Here is a 13,079-nt window from a genome sequence, read left to right as displayed (position 1 = left end):
CACCTTAAAGGAATGGATAAAGTTCATACTGCTTTTAAAATAAATTATTTGGCAAAAGTTTTCATCACCGTGTAAAATCTTTGGCCAGCATTCCCCACATCACAGTACACAAGGGCTGCCGCTGCCATTGCAGGAGAGCGTCAGAGGACTTTCCCGAAAGTCAGAGGGCCTGGGCAAGATGCAGCCAAGGTGGCCATTCCTACCAGATTTCTAAAAACAGGATGCAGAAAACCACCTCTTAGGTTAAACTCCCTTAGATACTCCTTACCGCCAAGCAGATAAAATCCAAGCACTGTCCAAAAGGCCAAAATTGGTCCTCTTTACCTTTTGACCACACCTCACCTTCTCCCCCACATAGGGACCCTGCTCTCTAACAATCCTGGACTTGTGGCAATCCCTTGAACGCACTCTAGTTCTTCGCTTTTTTGTGCATTTTTATAGGCTTTTTCCTTTCTGGAAAGCCCTGGTCTACCTGCCCAGCACCTCTGTCAAGACTCGGCAGCAAATCACCTCCCCCATGGCTTCCAGGGCCTTGCTAGATAAAATCAGGCACTTCCTCCTCTGTGCGCTCAGCAGCACATGTAGGTTTCCAATGGGGCGCTGACATTACCGAAAATAGTCTGAGCCCCTCAAGAACAGGAATCATATTCTACTCAAATTTGAATTTCCAGCTTTAAACACAAGGACTTAGTGAATGCTTAATAAGTGTTGGAAGAAGAGATAACTGAGTAACTGAGTATATGAAATGAATAAGTAAAAGAATGACTAAATCAATGAATAAAATAACCACTTTATACCAAATGTGATCTGAGATGGGACATTCAGGCCTACTTCCAGCTTCACTACAGATGGCCTTTGTGCATAGTAAAGGGCATTATTATTTTATGACATGGTTTATCTTTGTTTGAAATCGTCAGATCTCATACACATGCACATACGTTTACACATGCACTTTTTAGATACAATTTTTTAAATAATAAACATGGAGGGAGACCAGGCCAGCTATTTTCTAACTCTGCTTAATAGTTCTAGAGCTTAACTTTTCAAACTAGTCTTTGAGGTTTCTAGCTCATTTAATCTTCAGACCATACAAACCTTTCCTTCCAAGAGTTTTTAGGAAGACTCCCTAGTCTTCTTGGATGTCCCATACAGATGAGTAGATGACTAGACTATAAAAAAATCCCATATACAATTTAAGTTTTCCTTGAAATGCTCATAGACCTCAAAATTAGCAATGAAAACAAGAAAATTTTTTCCTTTTTAAAAATATTTTATTTTATTTTATTTTATTTTATTTTAAGGTCCAGATACATGTGCAAGACATGCAGGTTTGTTACACACATAAACATGTGCCATGGGTGGTTTGCTACACCTATCAGCCCATCACCTAGGTATTAAGCCCTGCATATATTAGCTATTTATCCTGATTTTCTCTCTCCCCCTATCCCTCCAACAGGCCCCAGTGTGTTGTTCCTCTCTCTGTGTCCATGTGTTCTCATTTTTCATCTCCCACTTATAAGTGAGAATAGACAGTATTTGGTTTTCTGTTCCTGTGTTAGTTTGCTGAGGATAATGGCTTCCAGTTCCATCCATGTCCCTACAAAGGACATGATCTTGTTCTTTTTTATGGCTGCATAGTATTCCATGTTGTATGTGTACCATATTTTCTTTATCCAGTCTATCATTGATGGGCATTTGAGTTGACTCCATGCCTTTGCTATTGTGAATAGTGCTGCAATGAACATATGCATGCATGTTATCTTTATAATAGAATGACTTATATTCTTGTAGGTATATACCCAGTAATGGTATTGCTGGGTCAAATGGTATTTCTGGTTCTTGATCTTTGAGGAATTGCCACATTATCTTCCACAATGGTTGAACTAATTTACATTTCCACCAATAGTGTGAAAGCATTCCTATTTCTCTACAGCCTTGCCAGTATCTGTTGTTTCTTGACTTCTTAATAATCATCATTCTGACCGGCATGAGATACTATCTCATTGTGGTTTTGATTTGCGTTTATCTAATGATCAGTGATGTTGAGCTTTATGTCACATGTTTGTTGGCCACATAAATGTCTTCTTTTGAGAAGTGTCTATTCATGTTCTTTGCCCACTTTTTAATGGGGTTTTTCGCTTTGTTTTGTTTTTTTCTTGTAAATTTTTTAAGTTCCTTGTAGATTCTGGATATTAGACCTTTGTCAAATGGATAGAGTGCAAAAATTTCCTCCCATTCTATAGGTTGTCTGTTCACTGTGACGCTAGTTTCTTTTGCTGTCCAGAAGCTCTTTCATTTAATTAGATCCCATTTGTCAGTTTCTGCTTTTGTTGAATTGCTTTTGATGTTTTTGTCATGGAATCTTTGCCCGTGCCCGAATGGTATTTATTGCCTAGATTTTCTTCTAGAGTATTTATAGGAAAACAAGAAAAATTAAAGGACTTGACAAAATACATATTGAGCTCTGCCAAATCCCAAACATTTAAAAACAACCAAAGTCAATGAGTGGGTCTCATCCCTGACACATCAAGTCTTAGGGCAAAAATCACTCACTGCCTGATAAATCCTGTGTACCTTCATCTCTCTGCAGGATGACATTTAGGGCCAGCTCTTTCCTTGTTATTTTACCACCACAATCTCAACTTTTGAAAAGTTGTGTCTTTCTAATATTCATGGGCACCTTCCAGATAGAAAGAGAAATTAAGACACAAAGCAACAGAGGAAGATTCCATGATCATGCAGTTAATAAGTAATTGTATCAGTCAGAGTTCGTAACCTCCAACCTGAGATGAAGCGAGCAAACACTGTCATTCATTTGGCAGTCACTTTGTTCTGGCAAGGTTCCTACTTGTTAAAGTGGAATGCTCACTTTATAATGATCATAATGGATTAAAACCTGTAAAGTTAGACTCTGGTTGGCAGTAAGTTCTTTATTACTCTTACCACAGTGTGCCTCCATTCTCGGATGCTGCCTTAAAGAAGAGTAATCTAAGACCTCTAAATACATGAAAAGTAGGATAATAAGTAAAGACAAAGAGACCTGCATTTTTATATAGATTTGTCTCCTCCAGATACAGCTTGGCATGTATACAAAGCAGCCATTGAGAATTGAGCACGTAAAAATCATACCTGTTAATTTGTCAAGGACAGACCAAGTAAACTATAAGGCAGAAATAAAACTGTTTCAACAAAGATAAATGGAAAACATGGTTGAAAGAGAAGAATGATTTGGAATGAATAAAGGTGTGAATGTCATAGTATTAATCAAATAAAAATATAAGACGCATATAATCAATATACTTTATTCAAAGAGTAAGAAAAGAAGAAATATGTATCATAAATGAACATTATCTTGAGATATCGGGTACAAGAATTCAATACATTGGGTAAACAGATTGCAGAGATCTTAAGATTTTAAAGAATAGCATACATTCTGTGGTCTAGAAAAAGCTGTTTTCTGATCCAATTGAGATTGTGAATAATGTTAAGGGGCATAATAGACAAATCAAGACACACAAGATAACAGACTCTCATTAGGAGAAGGAAGAGCTTGGAATTGGTTGAAGGGAGCAGCCGTGTTGACAGTTCATGTCAATACATTCCAGTTAGCAGGTTACTTAAGCAATGACTTCAGGCTAAGCTGGCCTTGTAATTCTGCAAATCAGATCCCATGGAAGAGCAATTAGGAGACATTCATTTCATACTCCCTTCACAAAGTTTGAGTCATTTTAAATTTTTTGTGGGTCAAACCTCAGAAATAAATATGAATACACATCACCTCTTTCTTTTGATTAAAGTAGTAGGGATGCTTTACGTTATCTAGCATGAAAGATCACAAAATAATTCCAGCACTATCACCTCACAGTACCTCTGAGAAATGCCTAAGAGGTGGGAAAGGATCCCAGCCTCACTGTATGCTGTATCTGCCCAAGGCTCCGAGATTCTCTCCAATGTTTTGCACAACTTTGATCCAAGTCAGCTGTGCAAAATCTGAAGATGCATATTAGCTCAACTCTTTCAAATCATTCATGTGTCCAAAATCACTTTCACCTACTACTCAAAGACCTTAGAATGTGGTTTTCTCCTGCCAAGTCTTTTGTCGTCATTTTGTTGGTTTTCTAAATTAGATCTTTTATCACTATGTACCATAATTTACCTGAGATATTATTTTCCCACTAACACAGAATGTGTAGAGGGAGAGGGAGGGAAAGCATGGCATGGTGAATAAAGAGACTATTAATCCACTAATTCCTACTTATCTCCACTCAGAGTGGGAATAAACAAAGCTGTCGTTGGGAGGTGGATACAGTAGGATCCCAAGTGATGTATCTGCTTGAGTTCAAGGATGAACTGGAGGAGGAATTAAACCACAGTTGGGTATTAGGGGAAAGGAAAGGAAAGCAAGGACTCAGCTCCCTTCCCCTGGGAACTAAGGAGCAAGGGAAACTGACATGAAATAAACTCCTGCACCCAAAACATTCAAAGTCTGGTGCACATCTTCCTAGTAGCTGCAGCAGGAAAACACTGGAAAACCGACTAAATAAGAGCAGCTGGTCACAGAACATATATTTCTAATTGTGCTTTTTTACCACTTATACGTGTATATTGGAATTCTGTAATGACATGTTCCAATAGAGACTTCAGGACAAATAGAACATAGCATTACAAACACAAAAACAATACTTTCTGGGAAATGTTCCATTGTTTTAAAGCTATATATCCCAAATTCTTCACCAAAGGCCAAATAAGCACCTACAAGAAGGGAGAAGAAGTAATGAGATAGGGAAGAGGACTTAGAAGATGACCTCAGGAATAATATGTATTGATACCTTCAATATAAGAGGTGCTTCCGCTTTCCTTGGATTCACAGTATTTATTTCCTCAAATTGAATATATTCATTTTCTTAAAAGTCTGGTATATGGTAAATTCAGTACATTTGGGATGTTTGCCACACAAGTGTTAGTGACTTTCTTTGAAACTTACCAAAGAAAACACAAGAAAAGTGGGAAAAAAAATAATAAGGTATTAAGCAGAAACACTTGCATTAAATGAGATTTAAACAATTGATTTATAAAAGTAGATGAAATTATCCTAGAAAAGTCTACCGACTTATTTTTTCCTTCTTAGAACTCAAACACCCAGAAGTAACTTAAAAATTAAATATTTGATGTAATTCAGGAGGTAAGGGGGGCGTTAACCTTCCTATTTAGAGATGAGGAAATTGATAGCCATTTAGCATAACTAGATTTTCAGATTTGCATTCTTCACAAATTGCGCACATAGTGGCTGCTTTATGTTGCCTTTTCCTGGTTATTATTATTTCACATAACATGTCCAAGGACCAGTACAGTGTTTCATACTAGGCTACAGAGTCAGGCTCACCTGAGCTCAAATTTGAAGTCTGTCACTCACAAACAGTGTAGCTTTTGGCAAGTTATTTCACCTACACAAAGCTCACTGCCTGAAAAATTTAGTTGTCTGTAAAATGGAGTTAATAATTCACAGAATCTTTGGTAAGATTTAAACGGGGTAATGTATGTAAAATGTATGGCAGTGTCTGGCCAAAAGTAAAGAATGAATGGTGGTAGTAGTATTCAGGTCAAAACACATACACACACACACACCCCAAACCAGGTTTGAACTCAGATATCCTCAAAATACTCATGCATTGTAGTGAGCAGTGTTGAAGAACCACTTAATACAAATAATTATTTTGCCATAGATTAAGGAGGCAGTTCATAAATGTAGGTGACATATGTATTTAAAAATCTCTGTCCACAACAATGAACAGACAATGAGGAAAGAATACTCCTTTAACACATAATAGGGGGCAACCAGATACACACATGAAAAAGAAAGAAACTGGACTCCTGTGCATAAAAGTTAACTCTAAGTGGATCAGAGACATAAATGTAAGAACTAAAGCTATAAAGCTCATATAAGAAAAAAAAAAAACAGGATTAAATCTTCATAACCTTGTGTTGGGCAATAATTTCTTAGGTACAATGCTAAAAGCACTAGAAACAAAAGAAAAAATAGATAAATTGGGCTATATCACAACAAAAACCTATGGTGCTGCAAACTCTAAACGTCCAGAAAGTAAAAAGATAACCCACTTTATGGGAGAATATATTTGTAAATTATATGCCTGATAAGGGACTTGTATTCAGACTATATAAAGAACTCTTACAACTTAACAAGAAAAAGACAACCCAATTTAAAAATGGGCCAAGGATTTTAATACACATTTCTCCAAAGAAGGTATATGAATGACCGGTAAACACATGAGAAAAGCTCAATATCATTAATTATTAAAGAAATGCAAATCAAAACGACAATGAAATACTGCTCATTCACAATGAGGGTATTGGATAAATTGGAACCCTCTTACATTGCTAGTATGAATGTAAAATGAAGCAGCCACTTTCAAAAACAGTTGGGCAGTTCCACAAATAGAGTTACCATATGACCCATATCACACAAAAAACTTGTACATTAACATTAATAGCAGCCTTATTTATAATAACCACAAAGTGAAAAGCACCTAAATGGCCATCAAAGTATGGATAAATAAAATGTGCCATGGCCATATCATGGAATATTACTTTGGTGATAAAAAGAAATACTGATGCCTGCTACAACACGGTGAAACTTGAAAACATTATGCTTAGTGGCCAGTCACAAAAGATCACATATTGTATCACTCTACTTATGAGAATTCCAGAATAGGCAAATTTACAAAGATAGAAATTAGACCAGTAGCTGTTGAGGTGGGGAGGTAGAAGGAATGAGAAAGAATGAAGACCGACTGCTAATGGATATAGGATTTCTGTTAAGAAGAATAAAAATGTTGCCAGGTGCAGTGGGTCATGCTTGTAATCCCAGCACTTTGGGAAGCCAAGGTGGGTGGATCACCTGAGGTCAGGAGTTGGAGACCAGTCTGACCAACATGGTGAAACCTTGTCTCTACTGAAAACACAAAAAATTAGCCAGGTGTGGTGACAGGCACCTGTTATCCCAGCTACTTGGGAGGCTGAGGCCGGAGAATCACTTCAACCCAGGAGGAGGACAGAGGATGCAGTGAGCGGAGATTTTGCCATTGTACTCCGGCCTGGGCAACAAGAGCGAAACTCCATCTCAAAAAGAAAAGAAGAAGAAAAATGTTCTAAAATTAAAGTGTGATGAGAGCTACACAATACTGTAGATACACTAAAAAGAACTTAAATTGTACACTTTCAATAGGTGAATTGTATAGTATGTGAATTATATCTCAATAAAGCTCACCTCAATAAATTCTTTTAAAAAAAAGAAGTTGGTTTTCTGGAGGTGAAGGCAAGACAAATAAAAGAGGGAGAATATCGTATCACCCAGGAAAGCCTGCCTACTGGGCTCTATGAACATCGTCTTAAGATCATTTGCTTCACCAAAGTTCAGTGGAAAAACGTCTAACATTTCTGTGACCTTCTTTTCTAAACTTCCTAAGTGGCTTAGAGAGAGGCTGCCCGGGAAACTCCAAATGGAATTTAAAAATATTATCTCCTGGCTTTATAAACAGCAAGGAGCACTAATGAAGTGAGGGAGCAGCGGCCCCAGGAATGGGATATTTCATTCAGGTTGGGAGCCCCGTGTGGAGTCTAAGCTCATCTCTGAAAGCAGCAGGAAGGCCACAGAGAGGCCAGACCAGGGTGAGGGAGGTGAAAATCAACACAGGGGAGAGAAGAAAGAATAACAACGCTCAAGGATACATAAAGCAGAGCCGGAGTGGCCACTCTTCCAAACACCAGTAAAACAACCCCTTTCCAAATCGAGCTCTATCCTCATTCTGCCAACTAAGTTTGGATGAATGAGTGCTCCTCAAGGCAAACCCCCTCACCCTGAGTTTCACGTGATTAGGAGGCCTCAGGAGGGTCTCTCCATAATTCTAGTCTCAACAGGACCATCCCTCTCATCATTCCCATTCCCCTGGTGCTCACCAGCTCTGCCTGCTTGGCTGTGTCTGTCTCAGCATGGCAGCCACGTTGCGTGATGTTCCTTGAGGATAAGACTGAACCCCACTTTATAGCCCCAATGCTTCATGAAGAACGAGGTCTTAATAAATATGTGTTGATTAATAAGGGACAAAATAAAGGTGCTCTAATGTCACTAACACCTTAAACCAGTCAGTAACTTGGAATTACCCATGATCTAATTGAGGACCAAGACACTAACCATCCCTCCACTAGCTGGGACAAGTTTGGACAACCAAGATACAAATAGTTATCAAATCCTCTGCTCTGTGGCAAGTATCAGGCTAGGCATTGAGGATACAGAAATAAATGATGAAGTCCTTTTGCCTTAGAAGGAGAGGAGCCATAACACAAAAAGTTTTCTGAGCTGAGCTTTGGGTGTTATTCTAAATTACTGCAAAATTTGTGTTTTGTTTTGTTTTGTTTTAATTTTTGTTACTTCTTTTTTTGTTGTTGTTTTTTTTTGAGACAGAGTCTCGCTGTGCCGCCCAGGCTGGAGTGCAGTGGCCAGATCTCAGCTCACTGCAAGCTCCGCCTCCCGGGTTCACGCCATTCTCCTGCCTCAGCCTTCCTAGTAAGTGGGACTACAGGCGCCCGCCACGTCGCCCGGCTAGTTTTTTGTATTTTTAGTAGAGACGGGGTTTCACCATGTTAGCCAGGATCGTCTCGATCTCCTGACCTCGTGATCCGCCCGTCTCGGCCTCCCAAAGTGCTGGGATTACAGGCTTGAGCCACCGCGCCCGGCCTAATTTTTGTTACTTCTTAACCGATTTTTAAATCTTGGGTAGTACCCACAATGACCCTGACAGATTAATAACCTGGTTTGCTTCTCCAGCAGACCTTAACTGAGTGCCCGTGGTAATTTAGGCACTCCACTAGGTACCAGAAACATGACAAGGACAAAGCCCCTGCCCTCAAGCTGTACATAGTCTCAGAGGAAAGACAAAACAATGATTGCAGTATGGTGCAATGATCTCTACAATACAGGTATTCACCAGTATCATGGGAACACAATTGGGGTCTGAACACAGGTATTGAGTATAATAAGGGCTCCATACGAGAGCTATGTAGAAAATAAAGTAATGGGACTTGCGACTGAATATGAAAATATAGTGGCCAGTCTGCTGCTTTTCTCTCTCTAGTCTTTTCCTTCTTTTTCCAGTACAGGACCCCCCCATTTTCCTTTAGGAAACTGTCTCTTTTAGCTCTGGTGGAACTGCTGATCACAGTACCCCTACACCTCCTATTCACAAAGGTGGTAATGTCCCACATGGTGAATTAGCGTGCCCCACCCCCATTATTTCTTTCATTGCCTTCGGGATGGGCATACAGACCAGGAATTTTATTTAAAACCATCAGGAACAAGGAATTCTTTAATGAGGTCTATGACTATGGACTTCTCTTCTTCCACCAAAGCAGACGTGAGCTAGAATGAGAGAAAAGGAAAAGGGGAAGAGAGAGGAGGAAGAGCAGGAAGAGGAGAGGAGGGAGGAGGAGAAGGGTAAAAGACTTGAGAAGATTGTTGGATTCCCTAGAATCCCCCAGGCTGACTCTTCTACTGGACTTCCCATCTGTTAAGTCAGGAAATTCTTTCTTACACTGAAGCTAGTTTGAGTCAGGCGTCTGCCACTTACAAACAAAAAGATCCTTCCTTGGCCAACACAAGTGTGACCGTATTTAAAAAAAAAAAAAAAAAAAAACAGGGGAGAGGGAGTCAATAACTACCAGTTCTCTAGCCTGGTGATTGGTAGCTGATAGTGACCTTCATCAAAACAAGAGAGAGGTTAAAGACACCAACAACCCCTCCACTAGCTACAGAGTTACAGGTTACAGAGTCAAGAGAAAGCAGTGAGCTCAGTTTTAAGTCTGAAGTATCTGTGTGTGACTCAGGTGAACACCAGTCACAAAAAATACCCATGGAAGACACCCTTCAAGTATTAACCGTTAAGTGATGACACCAAAATGCCTTCCCTCCCTATTATTCTTTGATTTATAAATTTTCTTTAGGACCAGCATGGTGGCTCACACCTGTAATCCCAACATTTTGGGAGGCCGAGATGGGTGGATTACCTGAAATCAGGAGTTCAGGCCCAGCCTGGCTAATATGGTGAAAACCCGTCTCTACAAAAAAATACAAAAATTAGCCAGGCATGGTGGCGAGCAACTGTAATCCCAGCTACTCGGGAGGCTGAGACAGGAGAATTGCCTGAACCCTGGAGGCAGAGGTTGCAGTGAGCCCAGCTCGTGCCATTGCACTCCAGCCCAGGCGACAGGAGCGAAACTCTGTCTCAAAAAAAAAAAAAAAATAAATAAATAAAAAAAAAAAAATAAAAAAAATAAAAAAAAAAATTTAAAGAGGTATGTTTTATAATAATTTATTTTTCAGGCCGGGCGCGGTGGCTCAAGCCTGTAATCCCAGCACTTTGGGAGGCCGAGATGGGCGGATCACGAGGTCAGGAGATCGAGACCATCCTGGCTAACACGGTGAAACCCCGTCTCTACTAAAAATACAAAGAAAACTAGCCGGGCGAGGTGGCGGGCGCCTGTAGTCCCAGCTACTCGGGAGGCTGAGGCAGGAGAATGGTGTAAACCCAGGAGGCGGAGCTTGCAGTGAGCTGAGATCTGGCCACTGCACTCCAGCCTGGGCGACAGAGCGAGACTCCGCCTCAAAAAAAAAAAAAAAAAAAAAATTTATTTTTCAAAGTAAACTGAATGTGATATATATGCACATAGAAAAGTACTAGTTCGCAGTCAGGAAGAGGGAAAAGATTATGCATTTCAAAGCTACCAGAACAGCATAAATTCTCTCCCCCATCTTTGCAGCAGAACTTTCCCTTCTGTTAAAGACAGTGAAAAATGATCACTCTCCACCTGCCCATTCTGACATAGACATTGGGAAGTTTGGAAAATGAAAAAAATAAGTGACCAGTAACAATGGGGGAGGTGCAGACGTACATTTCAGACCTTCTCTCCTTAGCCCCAAAAATCTATTGGTTGAGTTTTCATATCAGCATGCCCAGCTCATGCCTCCTTTTTGCCTCTCTCGCTGCAGCAGAATTAAAAGATTACTCTCAAACTCAATGGCTCTCCTTTCACATCTGGCCTGCTCTTTCCCACTCGATCATTTCCTAAAACATTCCCTTAAATTCCCTTAAAAGGTTGTGAAAATTTTATCTTACATGATAGAACCAGAAGGATAATAATTAAAAAATTACTCATACTCCTTCTGAAATATCCTGAAAGATATTTGAGAGGGGAGGTAATTTATAAACTCTAATAATGGATTTCAGAGTCATATTTTCCCCCTCACTAATCTAAATCCCTCTTTTTCCATTTAATCTCATTGTGTTCTTAGTCTTCACTGGATCTAAAAAACAGCTGCTGACTCCCTAATGACATTTTAGGAAGAGTTAAGTCTACACTTGTATTTAATCCTAATTAATTTTATACTTAATTCCAACTTACTGCTCACCTAAAGCTCAATGTCTATGAAAAATAAATGAAAACTCTGAAGAGGAAAAGTCAAGCAAAAGATGTGTGGATACATGTTATAGCACTTAATGGTATGGTACTATTAAAGCTGAGTATGTCCAAATTGTGGAAACTGCCCTAAACGTCATAAGAAAGTCCGTTCCTTGTATATTTTACAATTTAAATTATATTAAAAGCTCTTTGAGATAAAAATAGGTATAGAGCAAGCTGTTTCTTCAATTGCTTTAAAAACCTGTGAGATCAGAAAGGAATTTTGAAAGGGCAGATGGAAAAGTGATTAATTGTTTACTAAAAAAAAAATACATATATATATGGAATTTCCCTCTTCTGTAGCCCAGTTAGTAGGGCTGAGAGATGCAGGCAGCCTTAGGGAAATGTAGGGAAATGTGGATAAATGTACTGAGGCTGCATGCCTAATCCCTGAGCCCCTCACCCCTGCCTTCTCCCAGTTCTGCTCAAAGACATTGCAGTTCCATTCTTTCCCAAGGCTCTCCCTCTCCCTGTCTCCAGAGCAGCAGCCTTGCATCACATTGAGTTTAAAATAAAGAAATGCTTTTCCTAAAGAATTCGCACACAAATAATCTCATTACCCCAGTGCTTAGGTTTATACAGCAGACGTCTTCTGCCAGGAAAAGAAAAAAAAAATGCACTCTACACTCACTCACATGGAACAGCTGCGAGGAGAGAAATGGTATTTAATTCATTGTGAAATATTCAACAATGGCTACACTGCACTTTTAAAAGCCTTTTGATAGTAAAACCCACAGGGAACAGCCCATCCTGTGTGCTGAAAAGCAGCTTCCCCACAATTAGTCTCTCTATTCAGAGGTCTGGGAAGTCTGTGTAAACTTCAGCACGTGCTATGTACACTGTGGGTAGCTTCAAGGGTATAACCTTTCAGAAACTTCTTAGGGTTTAGTCTTGCTCAGTGACTCTGTCTGCTCACTGAGCTGGCTGGTTGGGGGGAGGGGAGGCAGTGTAAGGGGACAAAGGGAGTATGATGCTTAGGTGAAGAGGTAAGCAAACCCTCTACACCCTAACTGAACGCCCAACAAAGGAAAAAGCATTCTCTGGAGGAGCTTTGCAAATTATCAGGCTTCCTCGTGCCCTTAAGTGACCAATATTGGACTCCAAGAAACCAGAGAGAAGATACAAAAGAAACCAGGTAACAGTGTCTTGTTTTCCCTTTTTCATCCCTGTGGCATTTGTAGGGGTCTCTGCTTTGTGGGAAAGCTAGGAAATCTTATCTATTCTTATCCTGGAGGTGGGCAATTGTCACAAAGGGTGCGACAGCAATGAAGATGTGAACAAATGTTTGGGCAGGCAAAATGTGTATGGTGGTTAAGAACATGCACTTTGGAGGAATATTTACGTTTAATTACCAATCTGCCTCCCAGAATTAGGCTTCTTTGGGGAGGTGAGTCTTATTTATCTCATCCGTAAAATGGGAATAGTATCACCCTCATAGGAATGTTGTAAAAGCAAAAGACCACATATATGCGATCCTTGGCATACAGAAGGTGTTTAACGAATGGTAACCACTCTACCTCTCAAGCAGCTCTAGAAGAACAGGCCTTCTT

At 39.8% G+C, this 13,079-nt stretch overlaps 1 protein-coding gene across 4 annotated transcripts in view; it reads right to left on the bottom strand.

Moving 5' to 3' along the window:
* Nucleotides 1-3,286: 3,286 nt before the first annotated feature.
* The window catches only part of LOC115893605 (transforming protein p68/c-ets-1-like), a 57,374-nt gene continuing 47,581 nt past the window's right edge, over nt 3,287-13,079 (bottom strand). For 3 of the 4 annotated variants that reach the window (XM_030918419.1, XM_030918420.1, XM_030918418.1), the window contains one exon: nt 3,288-3,654. In XM_030918419.1, the coding sequence (XP_030774279.1) occupies nt 3,614-3,654 (41 nt within the window). In that variant the 3' untranslated portion in view covers nt 3,288-3,613. Of the gene's footprint in view, nt 3,655-13,079 lie in introns of all 4 variants that reach the window. The other variant, XM_030918421.1, reaches the window with a different exon arrangement.

Source organism: Rhinopithecus roxellana, chromosome 15, assembly GCF_007565055.1.
Source record: "Rhinopithecus roxellana isolate Shanxi Qingling chromosome 15, ASM756505v1, whole genome shotgun sequence".
Classification (NCBI taxonomy): domain Eukaryota; kingdom Metazoa; phylum Chordata; class Mammalia; order Primates; family Cercopithecidae; genus Rhinopithecus; species Rhinopithecus roxellana.
Note: the sequence above shows the minus strand (reverse complement) of the source record. Positions and strands in the feature narration are given on the sequence as shown.